Consider the following 22,359-nt stretch of genomic DNA (forward strand, 5'->3'; position numbering starts at 1 on the left):
GTGTACTTGCAGTGTGTGGGTACTTGCAGTGAGTGTGTACTCGCAGTGTACTGTCAGTGAGTGTGTACTTGCAGTGTACTTGCAGTGTGTGTGTACTTACAGTGAGTGTGTACTTGCAGTGTGTGTACTGGCAGTATACTTGCAGTGAGTGTGTACATGCAGTATACTTGCAGTGAGTGTGTACTTGCAGTGAGTGTGTAGTTTCTTTGTACTTGCAGTGTGTGTGTACTTGCAGTGAGTGTGTACCTGAAGTGTACTTGCAGTGAGTGTGTACTTGCAGTGTGTGTATACTGGTAGTGAGTGTGTACTTGCAGTGTGTATACTTGCAGTGAGTGTGTACATGCAGTATACTTGCAGTGAGTGTGTACATGCAGTGAGTGTGTACTCACAGTGTACTTGCAGTGAGTGTGTATTTTCTGTGTACTTGCAGTGTGTGTGTGTACTTGCAGTGAGTGTGTACCTGAAGCGTACTTGCAGTGAGTTTGTACTTGCAGTGAGTGTGTACTCGCAGTGTACTGGCAGTGAGTGTGTACTTTCAGTGAGTGTTTACTTGCAGTGTACTTGCAGTGAGTGTGTACTTGCAGTGTGAGTGTACTCGCAGTGTACTGTCAGTGAGTGTGTACTTGCGGTGTACTGGCAGTGAGAGTGTACTTGCAGTGAGTGTGTACTTACAGTGAGTGTGTACTTGCAGTGAGTGTGTACTTGCAGTGTGTGTGTACTGGCAGTGAGTGTGTACTTGCAGTGTGTATACTTGCAGTGAGTGTGTACTTGCAGTGAGTGTTTACTTGCAGTATACTTGCAGCGAGTGTGTACATGCAGTATACTTGCAGTGAGTGTGTACATGCAGTGAGTGTGTACTCACAGTGTACTTGCAGTGAGTGTGTAGTTTCTGTGTACTTGCAGTGTGTGTGTGTACTTGCAGTGAGTGTGTACCTGAAGCGTACTTGCAGTAAGTGTGTACTCACAGTGTGTGTACTTGCAGTGAGTGTGTATTTGCAGTGAGTGTGCACTTGCAGTGTACTGTCAGTGAGTGTGTACTTGCGGTGTACTGGCAGTGAGAGTGTACTTGCAGTGAGTGTGTACTTACAGTGAGTGTGTACTTGCAGTGAGTGTGTACTTGCAGTGTGTGTGTACTGGCAGTGAGTGTGTACTTGCAGTGTGTATACTTGCAGTGAGTGTGTACTTGCAGTGAGTGTTTACTTGCAGTATACTTGCAGCGAGTGTGTACATGCAGTATACTTGCAGTGAGTGTGTACATGCAGTGAGTGTGTACTCACAGTGTACTTGCAGTGAGTGTGTAGTTTCTGTGTACTTGCAGTGTGTGTGTGTACTTGCAGTGAGTGTGTACCTGAAGCGTACTTGCAGTAAGTGTGTACTCACAGTGTGTGTACTTGCAGTGAGTGTGTATTTGCAGTGAGTGTGCACTTGCAGTGTACTGGCAGTGAGTATGTACTTGCAGTGAGTGTGTATACTTGCAATGTACTTGCAGTACCTTCCAAAGTAGTATGCAGAGTGCAGCCAGCAGCAGGAGTCCAGTGAGTGCAGAGAGCATGAGGATCCACAGTGGGGCATCGCCCTGCCGCTGCCGTGCACGTACATATACACTCCACTGAGGACACAGTACACAGTACTTGTTAGCATCTGTTATGGTGTCTACGGTGTGTAGGGTCTTTAGGCTGTAGGGTGAAGGGTGTTAAGGGTGTTTAGGTGTAGGATGTTTTAGTGTAGTGCATTTAGGGTTAGGGTGTTAGGGCGTTGGGTGTGTACGTGGAGAGTGTTTAGAGTATTTAGGTGTGGGTGTTTAGGGTGTAGGGTGTTTAGGTGTAAGATGTTTGAGCGTGGGAAATTAAGGGTTAGGGTGTTTAGGTGTAGGGTATTTAGAGTATTTTGGTGTGGGGTTTTTAGATGTAGGGTAAGTAGGGTGTTGAGGTGTAGAGTGTTTAGGTGTAGGGTAAGTTGTGTGTTGAGGTGTAGGGTTTTTAGGCTAAGGGTGTTTTAGTGTAGGGCATTTAGGGGTAGGGTGTTTGGGTGTAGGGTGTTTAGGTGTATGGTAATAGGTGTGTTGAGGTGTACAGTGTTTAGGTGTAGGGTAAGTAGGGTGTTTGGGTGTTTTAGTGTGAGGCGTGTAGGGTGTTTAGGCTTAGGGTGTTTTGGTGTATGGCGTTTAGGGTTATGCTGTTAGGGTGTTTAGGGGTGGAGTGTTTAGGGTGTAGGCTAAGTAGGGTGTTTAGGTATAGGGTGTTTAAGTGTAAGGTGTGTAGGGTGTTTAAGCTTGGGGTGTTTTGGGTGTTGAGGTGTCGAGTAAGTAGGGTGTTGGGTGTAGTGTGTTTAAGTGTAGGGTGTTTAGGGTTAGGGTGTTTAGGTGTAGGGTGTAGCCTGCTCGATCTGCTTTGACTTTGACTTTTTTACTTATATTAATTGACATTGTTTTAGGGTTTGGGTTGAACACTCGTCAGCGGTGAAGGAGACAGAAGTCGCTCTGAGTTGGGATGGTTCCTCTCACGCGAGGACTCCTCTCGGGCTGCGGGCGTGACTCTCTCGGGTCTTTTGGTTCCAGGTTCAAGTCTCAGTTCAGCCTGGGTTGGGTTATATCCAGAATGGGTTTTATATCCAGAAACAGTTTTTCCCAACGTGTGGCCCACTGCCCCCTGGTGGGCCGTGACGGCACTGCAGGTGGGTCGCGAGAGGTCATTTTATTTACAATTTTGTAAGTTAGTTTAAAGTGACCATAAAATATTTATGATAAAATATTTACATTTAAAAAATTAATCAGAACCAATGAAAGCCATGGGATTGAAATGACATGTTAGCTTCGTCAATGTGACCTATTTTTGATCCGGATCGTATCTTATATCTCGTCATTTGGTTGTGATTTAAGGTTTGTTTGGGCAGCAGAACATTTTCACTTTTCAAATTGGGCTGCGGCATTCTTACGTTTGGGAATGTCTGCTTTAAAAGATTCATTTGCGAGGCATCACTACACTTGTCTGGTTTTGCGGTTTATTAGGGTGTATTAGGGTGTTTAGGGTGTAGGGTGTATTAGGGTGTTTAGGGTGGAGGGTGTTTGCCTACCTGCAGGGTGCATGGCTTCATCCTTAAAGAAGAAATCTTGGTCTGCAGCTTTAGAGTGGCCCGACCTTTGACCTCCACACTCCACGCATCACTGTAGTCCTACACACACACACACACACACACACACACACACACACACACACACACACACACACACACAGGGTCAGGTCTTATGGCTCTAGGTGGGGATCTGGGTGGGATTAAGGTCTTGGGGGTCCGGGTGGGGGTCCATACCTCCAGCAGGGTGGGGTCCCACAGTCGTCCATGAACGTTGAGAGTCGCTGAAGTTTCAACATCTGGAATACGACACAGAAAGCGTGCACAGCGGGCGGAGCCACGTGCACACTCCTGCACACACACAAACACACACACACACATAGCAATCACAGAGTGGGCGGAGCCACTTGGACACTCCTACACACAAACACAATCACATAGTAAACACACAGTGAGTGGAGCCACGTCCACACGCACGCACACACACACGCACACACACACACACGCACACACACACACACACACACACACACGCACGCACGCACACACACACATGCACGCAAGCACGCATGCACACACACACAACCCTGAAAAAATCCAAGTTCAATTTTTTTTGTATTTAAAAAATAAATAAATAAATAAAGTGCAAGCCCGGATGTGCAATGTGTCAAGATATGTGCAATACACTTAATACTCTGGTTCCTATTCATGGTGATTTTTGTATGAATGGTGTATGGTTATACACACACATAGTAAACCCAGCGGACATAGCCACGTGCACACTCCTACACAGACACACACACACACATAGTAAACACACAGTGGGTGTAGCAATGTGCACACTCCTACACACACACATGGTAAACACAGTGGGCGGAGCTGAGTGCACACTCCTACACACAGAGTAGTGTGTAGGAGTGTGTACCAGAGTGTAGGTCTTCTCTCTTCTCTGCAGGTTCAGGTCTTCATCAACACTCCTCTTCTTCCTCACCTGCTGGAGAGACAGGCAGAGGGACAGACGGATAAAGAGATGGACAGACAGGCGGAGAGACAGACAGACAGACAGACAGACAGGTACCGTGATTCCCCCTGCACACCGACTTTCACTCGCCCCCTCCAGGAAGATATCCTCGAGGTCCAGAAGTCGCTTCCCATTGGACGATTCCAGCGGCCAATCAAACTCCACCTCCAGGTTACCATGTCGACCCAGCGGCTTCCCCAGGACCTCCACCTTTCAGGACATCACTCCATTAAAGGTGACCGTAACTACATTAATCAATCTTAAAGGTGGAGCTCCATCTGTTGCCATGACAACCCTAAAGGTAAAGGTCAGTCGATTGCCATGACAATCTTAAAGGTGGAGCTCAATCTGTTGCCATGACAACCTTAAAGGTGAAGTGCAGCGGGCTTTCATCGTCTCCAGTCGTTGCCGTGGGCGACTCCCTGGTCACATGACCTCCAAATTGACTGTAGATTCGCTGATTGGTTCTGTGATCAAGAGCAGATCAATCAACAACTGACAATTATGTATGTGTTTAGTGTGTGTGTGTGTGTGTGTGTGTGTGTGTGTGTGTGTGTAGTGTGTTCTCACACCGTAAAGGCAGTGGCTGTAGTGTGTGTATAGTGTGTGTTTGTGTGTGTGTGTATAGTGTGTAAAATGTGTGTAGTGTGTGTGTGTCCTCACACTGTGAAAGCAGTGGGTGCAGTGTGTGTATGGTGTGTGTATAGTGTGTGTACAGTGTGTACTGTGTGTTTGTAGTGTGTACTCACACTGTGAAGGCAGTGGGTGCAGTGTGTGTACAGTGTGTGTATAGTGTGTGTACAGTGTGTACTGTGTGTGTGTCTAGTGTGTACTCACACTGTGAAGGCAGTGGGTGCAGTGTGTGTGTATAGTGTGTGTAGTGTGTACTCACACTGTGAAGGTAGTGTGTATTGAATACTCCAGCAGCAAAGAGAGAGAGACAGGACGGAGGTGAGACTGTTCACTGAACCTGGAGAGACAGACAGACACACAGGTTTAGAGGTAATGTTTACAGTGTGTGTGTGTGTGTGTATGTGTGTGTGTGTTTGTGTGTGTGTGTTAGTGTGTGTGCGTGTGTGTGTGTGTGTGTGTGTGTGTGTGTGAGTCGTACGTGGACAGCTGCAGCAGTGTGTGAATCTCAGTCGTTTCCAGATCAAGATCTGAAACCTGATAAATGATCAATATCTGAACCTGACGGAGGCAGAGAGAGAGAGAGGGATACAGTCAGTTCAGACAGGAGCATTAGGAGCTACATCTGTTCTCCTCCACCCTGCCTTCCTGCTCCTCCACCCTGCCTTCCTGCTCCTCCACCCGGCCTTCCTGCTCCTCCACCTCCTCCTGCCACCAGCAGAACCTACTCCACCCTGACAGTGGGCTATGGCACCCATCCAGAGCTTCAGTAGAGATAAGATAAGCAGAGCTAAATCCCCTACAGCGTTCCTACGTTCCTACAGCAAAAAGCCACAACTACACTGGTTAGTGTCGTTATTTAGCTGTTGCTTACTAGGAAAGGTATTGTTGTTTTTATTTAACTGTTGGTTAATAGTTAAGGTTTTATTGCTGTTATTTACCTGTTGGTTACTAGGTAAGATTTTATTGTTGTTATTTAACTGCTGGTTACTAGGCAAGGTTTTATTGTTGTTATTTACCTGTTGGTTACTAGGTAAGGTTTTATTGTCGTTAATTACCTTTTGTTTGCTTGGTAACGGGTTTCCAAACTCGCACAATAACACGCCGTCAACAGAACTCTGAGCAACTGCATAAGAACCCTGCAAGACAGTAAGCAAAGTACACACACACACACACACACAAACACACACACAAACACACACACACACACACACACACACACACTTTGTTGTAGGTTGAACATACTAAAATGGATTTATTATTATAATAATTGATTTATTCATGTGATGGAGCTGATAATGTGATGAAGGCCACCTGGCTTCGAACTCCATAGTACTCCAGTGACGGAGTCAAGGTGACGTTGAGGACGACATTGTGAGCATCTTCCACCTGTTGCCCTGGCAATGGGAGGTTGGTAACCTCGACGACGAGATACAGAAATTTGGTGGAGGAGTTGTAGCGGAAGAGCTGGACGCCATGACGCCTGTGATAAAACTTTAGACTGTAACTGATATAGGATCAGACTGTAACTGTGATAAAGGTTCAGACTGTAACTGTGATAAAGGTTCTGACTGTAACTGATATAGGATCAGACTGTAACTGTGATAAAGGTTCTGACTGTAACTGATAAAGGTTCTGACTGTAACTGATAAAGGTTCTGACTGTAACTGATCAAAGGTTTTGACTGTAACTGTGATAAAGGTTCTGACTGTAACTGATAAAGGTTCTGACTGTAACTGATCAAAGGTTTTGACTGTAACTGTGATAAAGGTTCTGACTGTAACTGATAAAGGTTCTGACTGTAACTGATAAAGGTTCTGACTGTAACTGATAAAGGTTCAGACTGTAACTGAGATAAAGGTTGTTACCGTTGTAAAGGAATAAGTTCCTGATCTGTGAACTGCGCTGTCATCTGGAGGTTACTATGACAACGGTTATCAAAACCACATGACTTCAGGAGATGGATCTGATTGGAGAGAGAGAGTGGGGGGGGGGGGGTTCATTTATCAATAATTTGTATTTTTAGTGAAATATTGCATCATAAAAAAATCAAATTATGAATGTGTTTATCCAACATTGTCATTGTCACATTGTGAGGTAGTAGTGGTGAGGCAATACAATTAGGTGGTAGTAGTGAGGTAGTACAGTTAGATATTAGTAGTGAGGTAGTACAGTTTGGTGGTAGTAGTGAGGTAATAGTAGAGAGGTAGTAGTGGTAAGGTAGTACCATTAGGTAGCTGTAGTGAGGTAGTATAGTTGGGTAGTAGTAAGAGAGTACAGTTGGGTATTAGTAGTCAGGTAGGAAGGTTTGCTGGTACAGTTAGGTAGTAGAAGTAAGGTAGTACAGTCAGGTGGTAGTAGCGAGGCAGTACAGTTAGGTGGAAGTAGTGAGGTAGTACAGTTAGGTAGTAGTAATGAGGTCGTACAGTAAGGTGTTAGTAATGAGATAATAATAACAAGGTTTATGTGGTGTGTAGTGGTGAGGTCGAACAATTAGGTAGTAGTAGTGAGGTAGTAGTAGAGAGGTAGTACAGTTAGGTGGTAGTAGTGAGGTAATAGTAGCAAGGTAGTAGTGGTGAGGTAGTAAAATTAGGTAGTAGTACTTAGGTAGTACAGTTAGGTGGTAGAAGTGAGGTAGTTGTAGCGAGGTAGTAGTGGTGAGGCAAGACAATTAGGTGGTAGTAGTGAGGTAGTACAGTTAGGTATTAGTTATGAGGTAGTACAGTTTGATGTTAGTAGTGAGGTAATAGTAGAGAGGTAGTAGTGGTGAGGTAGTACCATTAGGTAGCTGCAGTGAGGTAGTATAGTTGGGTATTAGTAGTCAGGTAGGACGGTTTGCTGTCACAGTTAGTACAGTTAGGTGGTAGTAGTGAGGTGGTAGCCAGGTAGTAGTGGTGAGGTAGTAAAATTAGATAGTAGAAGTGAGGTAGTAGTAGCGAGACAGTACAGTTAGGTAGTTGTAGTAGTAGTGAGGCAGTACAGTTAGGTGGTAGTAGTGAGGTAGTAGAGAGGTAGTACAATTAGGTAGTACAATTAGGTAGTAGTAGTGAGGTGGTAGTAGTGAGGTAGTAGCGAGGTAGTAGTGGTGAGGTAGTACAGTTAGGTGGTGGTTGTGAGGTAGTACAAATATGTAGTAGTAGCGAGGTGGTGCAGTTAGGTAGTAGTAGCGAGGTGGTATAGTTAGGTAGTAGTAGTGAGGTGGTACAGTTAGGTAGTAGTAGTGAGGTAGTACAGTAATGTAGTAGTAGCTATGTAGTACAGTTAGGTGGCAGTAGTGAGGCAGTACAGTTGGGTGGCAGTAGTGAGGTAGTACAATTAGGTAGTAGTAGCAAGGCAGTACAGTTAGGTGGTAGTAGCGAGGTAGTTCAGTTAGGTCATAGTAGCAAGGCAGTAAAGTTAGGTGGTAGTAGTGCGGTAGTACAGTAATGTAGTAGTAACAAGGTAGTATAGTTAGGTAGTAGTAGCGAGGCGGTACAGTTAGGTAGTAGTAGCAAGGCAGTACAGTTAGGTAGCAGTAGTGAGGCAGTACGGTTAGGTGGTCGTAGCGAGGTGGTACAGTTAGGTGGTAGTAGTGTGGTAGTAGTGAGGTAGTAGTGGTGAGTTACTACAATACGATAGTTGTCATAATGTAGTAGTGAGTCAGTAGTAGCGAGGTAGTACAGTAAGGTGGTAATAGTGAGGGAGTAGTAGTGAGGTAGTAGTGGTGAGGTAGTACAATTACGTAGTTGTAGTGGGGTAGTACAGTTAGGTGGTAGTAGTGAGGTACTCTTGAAGTAGTAGTGGCAAGGTACTACAGTTATGTGGTAGTAGTGAGGGAGTAGTTGCGAGGTTTTAGTGGTGAGGAAGTACAATTAGGTAGTAGTAGTGAGGTAGTACAGTAAAATAGTAGTAAGAGGTAGTACGGCTAGGCAGTACAGTTAGGTTGTAAAAGTGAGGCAGTACAGTTCGGTGGTAGTAGTGAAGTAGTACAGTTAGATAGTAATAACGAGGTAGTACAGTTAGATAGTAGTAACGAGGTAGTGTGGTTAGGTAGTAGTAACAAGGTAGTACAGTTAGGTAGTAGTAGTGAGGCAGTACAGTTAGGTGGTAGTAGTGAGGTAGTACAGTTAAATAGTAGTAGCAAAGTATTTCAGATAGCTGGTAGAAGCGAGGTAGTAGTATTGAGGTAGTAATAGTGAGGCAGTACAGTTAGGTAGTTGTAGCGAGGCAGTACAGTTAGGCAGTTGTAGTGAGGTAGTATAGTTAGGTGGTAGTAGTGAGGTAGTAGTGATGAGGTAGTACAATTAGGTAGTGGTAGTGAGGTAGTACAGTTAGGTGGTAGTAGTTAGGTTGTAGCAAGGTAGTAGTGGTGAGGTAGTACAGTTAGGTAGTAGTAGCTAAGTAGGACAGTTAGGTGGTAGTAGCAAGCTAGTAATGAGGCAGTACCGTGCTGGTGGTGGGTGATTGGTTCTGGCTGAGAATCGGTTCCACTTTGTTCCGTCGTCTGTTTTCTTTCAGAGAAACATTGAGACGGAAAACGAGCGGAAGCACAAGGTTCCACACTGGCCTCTGCACACACACACACACACACACACACACACACACACACACACACACACACACACACACACACACACACACACACACACACACACACACACACACACACACACACACACGTAGATGACAAAGTGTATGGTGTGTTCTTATGTGTTAGTGTGTGTGATACTGTTTCTCACCACTAGGGTGACTCTCAGTTTCTTGCAGCATTGATTCGGCATGGACAGGAAGTCAGAGTACACTTCCTGTCTGTTGTCAAGGAAACGGAGGCGGGAGCTGTGGCCGGCCACGTCGGCTTCAACGGTAAAATGCAGTGCTGCAGGAGGAGCAAGGGATCACGTGAAATCGCATGAATTTATTGAAATCCAAAGGTCTGTTTGGTCAACGACAGCTGGTGCGACCGCAAGAATATCACAGCGCTCTCGGGCTCCTGCTCACCATTTTACCTTCCCGGTGAGTTCACTTCGGTCATCACCAGTCTATATCCTTCCACAAGCCGACACCGACACCGCACCATCAGAGCTCCATAATTTGCTAAACACCAGACACCCGGACACAGCCGTCATCGTGGCTGGGAACTTTAATAAGGAGAACCTCAAACTAGTTCTGCCGCACGTCCACCAACACATCTCCTGTCCCACCAGAGGACAACGGATATTGGGCGGCTGCTACACACAGTTTAAGGAGGGCTACAAGGCCACCTCCCTTCCTCTGTTGGACAAGTCAGATCATAGGGCAATTTTCCTGATCCCCGAAGACAAACACTTGGTCCGGGAGGCTCCCGAGACATGAGAGGTCAGGCACTGGACCGCCCATTCAGAAGCCAAGACGTAGATTGGCATGTGGGATGTGTTTCGCCCCATCCTCGATGACGTCAGCGAGTTTACAGAAGCGGCGATAAGGTTCTTTCATGGTCACGGTAAGATCCTTTCTGAACCAGAAACTGTTGATCGACAAATCAATACGCAGAAAGCAGTCGGTCCGGATGGCATCCCCAGACGTGTCCTGTAGTCCTGTGCCGACCTACTGGCTCCAGTGTTCACCGTCATATTCAATATTCGTCACCACTGTCCAACCTGAATGACTACCGTCCTGTCGCTCTCATCCTGTTGGTCATGAACTGCTTTGAGAAAGACTAAACAAGGGTTACATCTGTTCCTTTCTCTGAAGCACCTTGGACTCATTACAATTTGCCTACCACCCAACCGATCAACGGCCGACACAAACTCCCATGTGCTGCACACCGCCCTATCCCACCTCGACAACGGGGGGAGGGAACAATTTATTGTGAGAATGCCGTTCATTGACTACAGTTGAGCTTTCAGTACCATATTGCCCCCCAGGCTAGTCACCAAGCTCAGGGAACGTGGACTGTCCACCTCCCTATGCAGCAGGATCCTGGACTTCCACAGACGCCACACCTCAACCCCCTGCATCCTCAATACAAAAGCTCCCCAAAGTCATAAGTACTCTGCTGTACTCTATGGACACTAATGACGGCCAGAGATCTTCCACCTGACCATGGGTCCATAGGTTCCACAGGTTCTTCCCTGCAGAAAGAACCTCCAGATGGACGGAGGGATGGGGGAAGAAGGGACAGAAGGATGGAGGGACAGAAGGATGGAGGGACATTGGGATGGAGGGATAGAGGGATTGAGAAACAGAGGGCTGGAGTGACACAAGGATGGAGGGACTGAAAGATTGAGGGACAGAAGGATGGGGGGCCAGAGGAGTCTGAGCTACAGGACTCTCGAGCCAGATCCTCCTCAATGGTACGGACCTTATCTGGCTGAAGACCTCAACTCCTCCTGCACCTTCAAGGCACTCTCTCACCCTCTAGGAGCTCGACATGGGGGCGCTCCGGGGTGGACTCCAGGCTCCAGGATGCTCTGGGGTGGACTACAGGGCCTTGGACACTCTGGGGTGGACTACAGGGCCTTGGACGCTCTGGCGTGGACTCCAGGCCCCAGGACATGGACTTAAGGCCCTGATACACGTAGCAACTTTTACATCAACATCAACCGACAATGTCAACATCGACCAGCAACAGGAGACATGAGGCGACAGTGGACACAGCAACCGGGCAACTGTCAAATGGAATTTCAGCCGATCAGAAGATAGAAACACAGAAAATAAATCTAGTTCCTCTTTCAACAAAGTTGAGTCTTTTTATTGCAAGTGGGTTTCAATTCATACACAGATCACAATAATCAAAGGAGCATGAATAAAATAAGAAGAAGAAATATAATACAGATTTTTCTTTACTCCTCTTGGGAAACTGAATGTAGAGTTTCTAAATGTTTAACTTAATCACCAGGTACATTATTTAAGTATAAATGTACTTCAAGAAACTAGCATGTGGGGAGGAACTTACTCTCTAGGCTGGACTACTCGATAATTTAAAGTTTAGGAAGGGATCGTTCTCCCCGTCCTCCTTTGTCAAACTATGGCTGTAGCGTTACCATAGGACCATAGCAACAAGTAGTCTGTAGCTCATACAATCCAATAAATCTCTTTTCACTGAGAACTTTTAGAAGTTTTAGAATATATTCAACTTTTTTAATCCAACACTCTCACTTACCATAGAAAAAAGCTCCTTTGCCTCGGTCCCGAGATTCAGGACAGCAAGACTACATGACCCCAAATCTGGACTGTGACTGGAGGATTTTGGGTGTGATTCTCTATGTGGTCCAAGAAGGGTCTCTGTCGATTTGACTTTTCTCAATGGAAAACTGCAATGTCAACATTCAAAGTTGACGTTGTTGGTTGATGTTGCTCTGGCATCAGGGGCTTTAGACCTGTGCTGACACGCTAGCCACTGTGTCCTTTGTGCCTGGTTTTGTCCCTGGTCCAGTCCCTGGTCCCTCCAGGCTTTCATAGATCTATAATTGTCCCTGTGCCTGTCTCTCCAATCTAAAGGACCTCATCTGCGCCGCCTACTGCAGTTTGCACACTGCCGACAAAGGTTCACGTTCTGCACACCACCCTGTCGAAGGGGATGGGGGCAGCAGCCTCAGGTACCTTGGTGTCCACATCACTGAGGGCCTGAAGGAGAGCAGCCTCAAATACCTTGGTTGAGCTAAATGCTAATAATGATGCTAATGTTGACTTACTAAAGTTGCTGCTGAAACTCTGATTTCCCAGAAGACTGAAACACACCTCCACCTGTATGCTGAAGAGAGACAGACAGGTAGACAGAGACAGAGACAGACAGACAGACTAGAACACACCTCTACCCGGATGCTGAAGAGAGACAGACGGACAGACAGACAGACAGACAGACAGACAGACAGACAGACAGACAGACAGACAGACAGACAGACAGACCGACAGATAGAAGGACAGACAGATACCAGTCTTCGCAGTCGTTGGGATTGACGATTTCTGGAGTGACACTCAGAGTTTGATGGAGATGAATGACCGGCCGAGCCCTGAAATCAATCAATAAATCAATAAATCAATAAATCCATCAATCAATAGCCTTACTAGTACTAATCCTACTAGTACAAACTACTAGCTCCAGCTCTACTAATACAAACTCTGCTTGTGCTAGCTCTACTATGTTTAACTCTACTAGAACAAACTCTACTAGCATTTACTCTATTATAACTAACTCTACTATAAATAACTACTAGTATTTACAATACTAAAAATAATGCAATTTGTATGAACTATACTCGTAATAACTATGTAAGAACTAACTCTACTAGTACTAACTATACTAGTACGACCTCTACTTAAACTAACTCTACTAGTATTAACTATACTTGAATTACCTCTACTAGTATTAACTCCACTAGATCTAACAATACTAGAACTAACTCTACTAGTATTAACTCTACTCGTATTAACTCTACTAGAACCAACCCTACTAGTATTAACTCTACTAGAACTAACTCTACTAGGATTAACTCTACTAGTATTAACTCTACTCGTACCAGCTCTACTCATACTAACTCTACTAGTACTAACTCCACTAGTGCTAACTCTACTAGTCCTTTGTGTCTACAGAAGGTTCAGTTGTGAGTGTGACGTCCAGTTGGTTTGATCCTGGGACTAAATGTTCTGACGTCTCATTAGACAAAAGCGTCTGATCAGTGACATCGTGTTATGTCATGTTGGTAACCATGCTAACGCCTGTCGGCTGGTTACCGTAGCAATGCCACGGTGTGGTCCAGCGAGCCCACCAGCAAGTCCGGGTGGAGGTTCTGGTCCACGTCACCTCCTCCAGACAAGGAGAAGCCAAAGGTGGAGAAAGAAGAGGAGACATGGCGTCCCTCTATCACCTGAGGGAGGGAGGGAGAGGGAGAGTGAGTACAGAGAGAGAGAGAGAGAGAGAGAGAGAGATTTATTTTAGTTTTATTTTAAAAAAAATCGTTTAATTTAACAAACATCCAAAACACATTGTTTAGTGTTTTGAGTTTGAAACAATAAGAGAAAGTGAGAACATACACAAGAGAATAAATAACCATGAACTATATAAGATAAAGAAAGACATAATGAGCAGTATTATTGTTGATAAAAGAGATAAAGAAATACATTAATAGTAACAATAGTGAAAGCAATCAAAAATAAACAAATGGATAAAATGATAAGTATGAAAAGGGAACAACTGTAGGAGTAGATATAAATAAATACCTATATGAATAAATAGAGAATATGAAAAATAATAAACTGTATAAATATAAATATAAATCAATAAATCTAATACGAAAATTAAATGTATGAAGCTTTACTACAAAAATAAAGAACAACAAATAAATAAATACATGTTTAATTATTTTATGACATAATCAGAAAAGCAGCTGTAGGACATTGTCTTGTACGGACATAGAACCCTAACCCTAACCCTTGATGGACTTGAAGGCCTCCAGCCTGCTGATGAGGGTGTAGAGCCAGCAGGCCGGTCAGCATGAGAACTGGGTCCAGACAGCCCTGTGTTGTGGTTAATGAGCTCCCCCACATGAAAATAACCTATTACATGGTATAGTAAAACCACCAGTACTCAAGATAAATGTATCCAAAATACAAAACAAAAAATATGTACTTCATTAAAACCAGCAGAGTGAGCCAAAGTCTAGTACTTCATGCAACCAGCAGAGGGAGCCAAAGCCTTCCACAAACATGCAGCTGGAGGCTTCAAGGACACATGCCCATATACGGCGCAGCGGAGAATTATCAAGTCAGCTCTTTCCTGAGAAAGGAACAGATGACTGGAAAATGACAGGAGTTTGTAGAGACCACCCTCTTCTGAGAAAGGGGAGCTACAAAGGCTGTGATTGGCTGTCTGGAAGAGGATGGAAAGTCACATCAAGTGACATCAGAAAGCATGATGACAAGACTACAAGCTGTGATTGGCTCAAACGGGATTCTGAGTAATTCATGACGCTGAAAGAGGCAGAACATGTAAATGAGCAAGTTTCTCTGCGACTATAAAGCGGAGAACAAAGAGAGATAAGATCAGTTGGTTTTGCGATGCCAACTCAAAGTTTATTGGTGTATTTGGTTCTCTGATACATAAATAAACGTATCAGACACATCACATCGCATCAGACTCTGTCCGGTTCTGCTGTTTATTCTTCTATGTTTTGAAATCAGAATAAGATAGAAACGTCGTGCAGCGATCCAGATTTTTTTACTGGCCCCAGATCTGGACCTTTGTTTAACTGCACTTTGGAGACACTAATGACCAATAAAAAAACTCCTTTAAGGTAAGCAAAGCCTTTTTTTCTACAATTTTTGTTTGTCTGAGTGCAGGACTCCACCCAGGCTGTAGGTGAAAAGTTGAATATAAATTAAATTATCTGTAAAACCAACCAGGGTGATGTGCTTACCTGAGGAAAACGAAGAACAGTAGAACAGACGGATGGAAAACCCATAACAGAGACTTCACAATGACAACCAACCTATTTACTTATTTTAAAACATTTAGCACCCTTCTCCTTGCCGCCCTGTGTCAGGGTCTTCCTTAATGCATTCACATGTTTCTTGAGTGTGTATCTTTTCTTTTTATCCAGCTGTTCATCTGTTTGCCAGCTGTTCTCCAACCCTCCTCTGCAGCACAGCTACAGTTCTTATGAACTTATTGGCGTCTGGAAAGAAATCCTTCACCTTTACATTCTGCCCCAATGTCTCATCCAAAAAAGAAGTGCTTGTTTGGTCTAGCCTCTCTCCAAGCCCCCTGAACTGTTGTTTTTAATAGAAAAGTTATTTCGCACAGTCTAGGACACCTAAACCAGAGGTTCTGGAGCGAAGAGCTTTGGCAGAAAGGACAGCTGTTCCTTACACTGAGGTAGCCACGGCTTCGTGCACAATCCCCCACTGTAGATCCGCGGTGCGCTTCTCTATTGGAGGCTTGCAAAGGGACCTCCAGCTGCCTCTGGGGAATGAGCCTGGTGCAAACACCCTGACCACTTGAACTCTGCAAAAGGCTGTTTGTTTAGAACTTTAACACTGATGTAGTACAGAACCTTTTTGTATGTGTCAGAGAAATAATGTAGTTGTGGTGTATGAAATGAGAGAATCATTCCATTCTCTTGTTCCTGCTCCTCTGTTGCAGCACAGATGGTCAATGAAGAAAAGACTGGCTGTATCACTGCTGGGTCCACAACAGCCTCCATCCCCATTGCTTCCTTGATTGTCCAGGAACTGTGCATGAGACCTCTTCAAGCATTCTCTGTAGAAAGCAACTTGATTTAATACCAGTCTATTCACTTAAAGTGCTGACGGTTTTCCACTGTCCTCCAGATCTTAAGTTTGCCAGCTTTGTCAGTCCAGCTCTGGTTAAGTCCATGGCCTCCTTCCACCACTGGTAGGTACAGTACTAAAGGTTTTGTTTAGTGATATCCTCCCCAGAAGAAGTTGACCAGTCCCAGATTAATTTTGGATTTCCTTCACGAGTGCATCCAGTGGGTCCAAAACAGTATAACGATGCCAGAGCATGGAAGCAATCAGGTTGTTTGCAACCAAGGCCCTCCCCCTATAGGACAACTAGGGCAGGGCCCAAGTCCATCTAGACAATAGGGCACTTACTTTTACAATACCCCTCCCAGTTTTTGCTCTGGAAGTCACTACTCCCCAGGAAAACACCCAAACACCCAACACCCTCCCTGCTCCACCCTAATCCTGCTGGCAGTTGTGACAGTTCTTTGTCTAGCCATTGTTCTAGAGCATATCCCTCACATTTGGCCCAGTTCACCTTTGCAGATGATTATTTTTCATATAGCACCGAATTCTGTTCAAGGGCTTGGATGTCCTCCTGCCTTCTATTAAAAAATGTGACATCATCAGCTTATGTGGAAAGACAAATAAAATCTTGTGTTCGATCTTTCAGGAAAGACAGACCTGTCAAACTCTGCCTGAGCTTGGAAAGAAGAGGTTCTATGGCAAAGGTGTAGAGCTGTCCTGATAAAGGACATTCTTGCCTAATCCCTCTGTGAACTGTAGCCGGGCGGCTAAGTCCACCTCCCACTTTTAACAAAACTGAGGCTCTTGAGTATAAAAGCTTGATACATGAAATACATTTTTTACCAACACCGAAAGCCTCTAGGGTTCTGATAATTAATTCAGATAATTATCAATAATTCAGATAATTATCAACTCTATCGAAAGCTTTCTCTTGGACAAGACTTAACAGACCTACATCAATTTCTTGTGTCTTTGATGAGTCAATAACATCTTGGATTAAAAACAAATTGTCCCTTATTGTTCGTTCAGGTGCACAGTATGTCTGACTACAGTGTACTATAAAGTCTATGAAATCTTTATGTCTATTTGAAAGACATTTTGATAAAATCTTGTACTCAGTACATAATGAAACAGGCCTCCATTTCAGAGTTCAAGCAGTCTTTAAAAACTTCATATAAGTCTATACCCAGAATTCCCCAGAAGTGTTTGTAAAACTGTGATGGAAGTCCATCTATTTCAGGGGACCGGCCATTGGTTAGCTGCTGGACTGCAGCAGACTCCTCATGGAAGGAGATAATGGAGTCCAGTGAAGCTGTCTGGGCTTCAGCCAGTATAGAAAGTTCCTTCCAGCACCTACTAAACACACGCAGTGTCACAGTTCTAAGAGCTGAAAAGGTTGATGTAAAAATCAACTGCTAGCTTCCCCATTTCTGATGGGTTGGTTGTTATCGCACCACCGGGATGCTTCAGATGCATCATCGGGTTCTGTTCCCTTGTATGTCGTTCCAAGTTAAAAAAGATGTTGATGGGGCATCTACAGTACGTATATCCCTGAGGGTGGTGATACAAGCTCTAATCAGAGCACCCTTTTCTTTTTCTTGAGGGAGGAATCCAAGGCTTTCTTTCTACCTTCTTATTGGTGGTATTGTAATTTCCACTATAATTTTGTCCCCCTTTAATATAATATCTTTTTCTGACTTCTCTGTTGTATCTATCTCTATCACTGTTGTGTGTCTCAATTATTGTTGGCAAAACATCTTGATTTGCACTTTGCCAATTTCCCACCAGATGGTCAGATTTCCAAAGTCTGTCTTCTTTTTACCTCAATTCCTCCCAGAAACCAGAAAAGTGCTGACAGAAATCTTTATCCTGAATGAGTCTGGCATTAAAGTGCCAAGCCTGTCGGATGTGCAGGTAGGGAGATATCACTGACACTAAGTGGTGATCTGAAAAAGCCATAAGTGTTTTGGTGGATTTTCTTAGTCTATTAGAGTAGTTATTTATGTAGATCATGTCCAGTCTTGCTGCACTTATAGTGCCCTTTGTAACCTTAACCCATGTATATTGTTTAACTGTTGGATTTCATTACCTCCATGTATCTGTCAGCTCCATTTTCTCTAATCATTCTGGCTTAGTAACAGGCTGCTGTGGATGAGGCTCCTCTCCATTTCTGTCACTTATAAAGTGTGTAGAACAATTCCAATCTCCTAACACGATCGGGGAGGTGCTGTCGAACTGTTTGAGTGTGTCATTAAATTTCTGGAAATTTCTAACCCTATCTAAGCCAGTGTTGTGTGCATATATATTCATGAAGATAAAAGGTGTATTTCTAACTACTGCCTGTACTATTTGGACCCTCCCCTGCTCTACTTCAGATGCTGAGTGTGGGGGACCAAGGGGCATGGTCAAGCGCCGGCTGCAGGCGACAGCACGGTTCCCTTTCCCCTGACCCGAGGCAGGGAGCTTTCTTAATGTTTGTTTGTTTTGCAGAGGGGATCGGTGCACAGGCTTGTCAGCCGACCAGAAGCCTGAGTGGAACACCATTCCTCCTGCGCCCGAAACATTATTATTATTAGGGGTAGTAGTACTATTATTTATACTTCTGGCCTGCGAGCTTCTTGTTGCTCTGTATAATAAAACTCTCGCCATGTTGGCGCACCAGGGTAAAAAGGATTCCATCTCCCTCCCTAAACCCTTACCTGTGGGCAGAGACTCCCACACTTAGAAATTAGAAGCATCTAGATGCTGAGAGAGCAGCATGGCCACACCAGCACTCAGAATGGTGCCATGACTAAGGAAATGTTTTCCTCTTCAGCCCATTCCCCATTCTACCTCATTATCTGGAGTGCTGTGTTTCCTGTATAAAAATAATGAAATTATTCTTTATTCTACTCAGCCTCTGAGTGCCTCAATCCCTCCCTCCATTGATGTTTAAAGTTCCTACTCTTAAGCTCTCCGTTAAGTCAAGTCCCACTTTATTTATAAAGCGCATTTCATACCAGGGCAGCACAATGCGCTTTACAAAGAAATACAAAAAAAGAGAGAACATAGTTGTCAGCTGGTCATTTCAAAAGAATGCCCCTGAAACTACAGCAACAACAAAAGCAAGAGAAAGGAGTTAAGAGAAAGAGGAAAAGAAAACAGGAAAAGACTGAGACCAAAGCAGCAGAAAGAAAAAAAACCTTTGCGCTTCACCCATTCTAGATCTTCAAAGTATTCCTCGTCTTTCCTTAACTTAGCGAGTAGTTTCTTCGAGCAGAATCCTTTCCGCTGACTTAGTTAATTATTCCCGACCTGATTCCTAATTCGGATCATGGAAGTTATAAGCTGATCCGTATCTCTGTCGTGTCTACAGTATGTCTGCCATAAGTTGTATCCAAAAACTCATTAAGTTTCCTGCATTGAATATAATTGTTGTTGATCATCTTGAGACCCAACACTAGAAAACTGTCAAAGAGAATCATCCTCCAACATTTCCTCATCAACTAACCCACAACCGAGCGTCCGGTGTTACTCCTGTTGCCATGAGATCATGTGCACAGCATTCCTCATTCAAAAACACAACAACAGCCTCGTTCATTCTCGACCCTGAAGGAATTCTCCATGGCCAGTCCGTCCCCCCGCGGCCGGGAGAACCTGCTCTACACTGAACTGGGGCTCGTTGGAAACGCCTCACTCCATGCCTGATCCATAGAGACTTCCAACCCTCCTCGTGGAGCGACGCCATGTCTCACTCACCACTTACTCCAGTGGCTATCCCACAGCTTTTTATGAGTTGAACTCTTACATTTTCAAGTAGAGAGGGTTGAAAAGAAGAAAAAGACGGAAAAATAAATCCAAAAGGTCCCAAACTCATTCTGCAGCTCACAGCACTCACTCAAACACCCGACTCCCAGCATGCAGTGCAGCAGAGAGAGAGAGAGAGAGAGAGAGAGAGAGAGAGAGAGAGAGAGAGAGAGAGAGACACAGACAGACAGACAGACAGACAGACAGACAGACACAGAGAAAGAGAGAGAGACAGCACAGTGTGTGTGTTTGTGTCACCTGGCTGGCTTCCTGTGCCACACCCTCAGCACCTCCTGTCCAGATGTGGACACTTCCTGTCTGATGGAACGGAGCTCCCACTGCAAAGTCTGGAACAAACAAGGAGTCTGTCAGCCTGTCTGTCTCTCCACCTGTCTGTCTGTCTGTCTCTAGAGAGCACCCGAACTCCCTATTTTGCTCCGTGGAGAAAACAGAAAAGCAAAATGGCCGACCTGTCTCACATGGAGTTCATCAACACACTGAAACAATGAAATCCTTCATCAAACCAACTAGAAATACAAAATAACCCCCAATGGATGGAAACCCTCCCTCAGAGCTCCAGGTGACAGATGTGCGCTATGGCGGCCATTTTGGCTGGTATCGTACCCTGGTAGCCATCTTGGTTGATGTCCCCTATGGCAGCCAGGGCCAGGCCGAACCCGGAGCCTGGGGGCCCCAGCAGGCGGACAGAAGCCTGGGGGGACAAACTTCCCCCGAGGTTCAAATACACATAGACTGCACCTCCACATTCCCCCTGGTGGAGGAAGAAGTAGGGAGCACCCACCAGGAGGTCACTCCACCTGAGGAGCAGGAGAGGAGGACAGGAGGAGGGGAGGAGGAGGAGGAGGAGGAGGAGAGGAGAGAGGAGGACGAGAGGAGGACAGGAGAAGGAGAAGTAGAGGAGGACAGGAGAAGGAGGAGGAAGGGAGGGGGGGGGAAGGAGGAGGACAAGAGAGAGGAGGACAGGAGAAGGAGAAGGACGAGGAGGAGGAGAGTTGAGGAGGAGAGGAGAAGGAGGAAGAGAGGCAGACAGGAGGAGGGTAGGAGGAAAGGGAAGAGAGGAATCGGAGGAGAGAGGAGGACAAGAGAAGGAGAAGTAGAGGAGCACAGGAGAAGGAGGAGGAGGAGGAGGACAAAAAGGAGGAGGAGAAGGAGAGGAAGGGGGAGGAGAGGAGGAGGAGAGGAGGAGGAGAAGGGGGAGAAGGCAGGGAGGAGGATGGAGAGGAGAGGAAGGGGGGAGGAGGAGGAGGAGGAGAGAAGAAAGTTCTGTGTTAAAGGTGTTCGTGGTCATGCTAAAGTGTCATGCTAAGGTGCTAGCGTGCTGTTTACCCGTCCTTATTGAGGTCGGCGACCGCCAAGGAGTTGCCGTAGTAACTGCCCATCTGTTCTCCAATCAGAGTGCTTCTGATGGTGAGTGAGCGGCCATCTTGTTTCTTCTCAGACAGCAAGACAGAACCTGCAGCATCAGGACCGGACCGGGGAGCACCTGGACACACAGACAGCTATCTGTTCGTCTGCCTGTCTGTCTTTCTGTCTGTTTGTGGTCATGTCTATGGTTACCATGGTTACTATGGTCACTTTTGTCATTGTGGTTACTTTGGTCACTGTGGTTAATATGCTAACTGAGGTCATTGTTGTTACTATGGTCACTGTGGTTATACGGTTATTGTGGTCACTATGGTTTCTATAGTCATTGTGGTTATTGTGGTTACTATGGTTACTATGGTCACTGTGGTTAGGTCACTGTGGTCACTTTGGTTACTATGGTTACTGTGGTTAGTATGGTCACTGGGGTTACTGTGGTCACTGGGGTTACTATGGTCATTGTGGTTAGATCAATGTGGTTATTGTGGTCACTATGGTCACTGTGGTTACTATGGTCACTGTGGTCATTGTGGTCACTATGGTTACCTGTTACTATGGTGGCTGTATCCAGGCTCAAGAGACGAGTGGCATGAAGCACTGAGTAACCTACCCACACACACACACACACACACACACACACAGTTACAGATTTCACAAAATGTCAGCAACATTTGCAATCATTGGTATAATTATGTGTATTAATGATTAGATTTACGTACCAATGTAGGCGTGTCTTCTCTCCATGTCGGGAAATGAGAAGTGTTGAGCATCAAACATAACGTCTGGATTCCTCCACGACACGTGCACATTACCTGCATCACACACACACACACAAACACACACACACACACACACACACACACAAACACACACACACACACACACACACACACACACACACACACACACACACACACACACACACACACACACACACACACACACACACACGTGGAAGGTTTAGTAAGGTACGGTAAAATATTCACCAATAGAAAGAATACTAATAATTTGTAGAAATGAGAAATAAGTAAAAATAACTTATTTTCATATTCATTGACACCTTGCCAGTCGAAGCTTCCTGGCGACCCCACGATGACCTCCGACTGTGTGATGTCAACGGCCACGCCCGAGTTACACATCACCTCATTGGACGTCTGTCCAAGATGGCTGCCAACAGACACACACGCACACACATAAGTTCACCGGGACCTCCCCAAGATGGCTGCCAACACACACATTTCATT

At 45.1% G+C, this 22,359-nt stretch overlaps 1 protein-coding gene across 1 annotated transcript in view; it reads right to left on the minus strand.

Annotated features, from left to right (window-relative positions):
* Window positions 1-2,429: 2,429 nt before the first annotated feature.
* Window positions 2,430-22,359, minus strand: part of LOC307240670 (integrin alpha-3-like) — a gene marked incomplete at both ends in the record, with an annotated part of 34,008 nt that continues 14,078 nt past the window's right edge. The window contains 17 exons of the mRNA XM_080014510.1: window positions 2,430-2,576; window positions 3,073-3,171; window positions 3,307-3,420; window positions 3,995-4,063; window positions 4,148-4,300; window positions 6,035-6,203; window positions 6,589-6,686; window positions 9,146-9,268; window positions 9,439-9,575; window positions 11,093-11,262; window positions 12,613-12,690; window positions 13,412-13,545; window positions 19,991-20,079; window positions 20,357-20,550; window positions 21,080-21,206; window positions 21,835-21,927; window positions 22,176-22,282. Coding sequence (XP_079870636.1) covers window positions 2,430-2,576; window positions 3,073-3,171; window positions 3,307-3,420; window positions 3,995-4,063; window positions 4,148-4,300; window positions 6,035-6,203; window positions 6,589-6,686; window positions 9,146-9,268; window positions 9,439-9,575; window positions 11,093-11,262; window positions 12,613-12,690; window positions 13,412-13,545; window positions 19,991-20,079; window positions 20,357-20,550; window positions 21,080-21,206; window positions 21,835-21,927; window positions 22,176-22,282 — 2,101 coding nt within the window. The remainder of the gene's footprint in view (window positions 2,577-3,072; window positions 3,172-3,306; window positions 3,421-3,994; window positions 4,064-4,147; window positions 4,301-6,034; window positions 6,204-6,588; window positions 6,687-9,145; window positions 9,269-9,438; window positions 9,576-11,092; window positions 11,263-12,612; window positions 12,691-13,411; window positions 13,546-19,990; window positions 20,080-20,356; window positions 20,551-21,079; window positions 21,207-21,834; window positions 21,928-22,175; window positions 22,283-22,359) is intronic.

The sequence above is a fragment of the Zeus faber genome (genome assembly GCF_960531495.2).
Source record: "Zeus faber genome assembly, chromosome: 15".
In the NCBI taxonomy this organism is placed as follows: domain Eukaryota; kingdom Metazoa; phylum Chordata; class Actinopteri; order Zeiformes; family Zeidae; genus Zeus; species Zeus faber.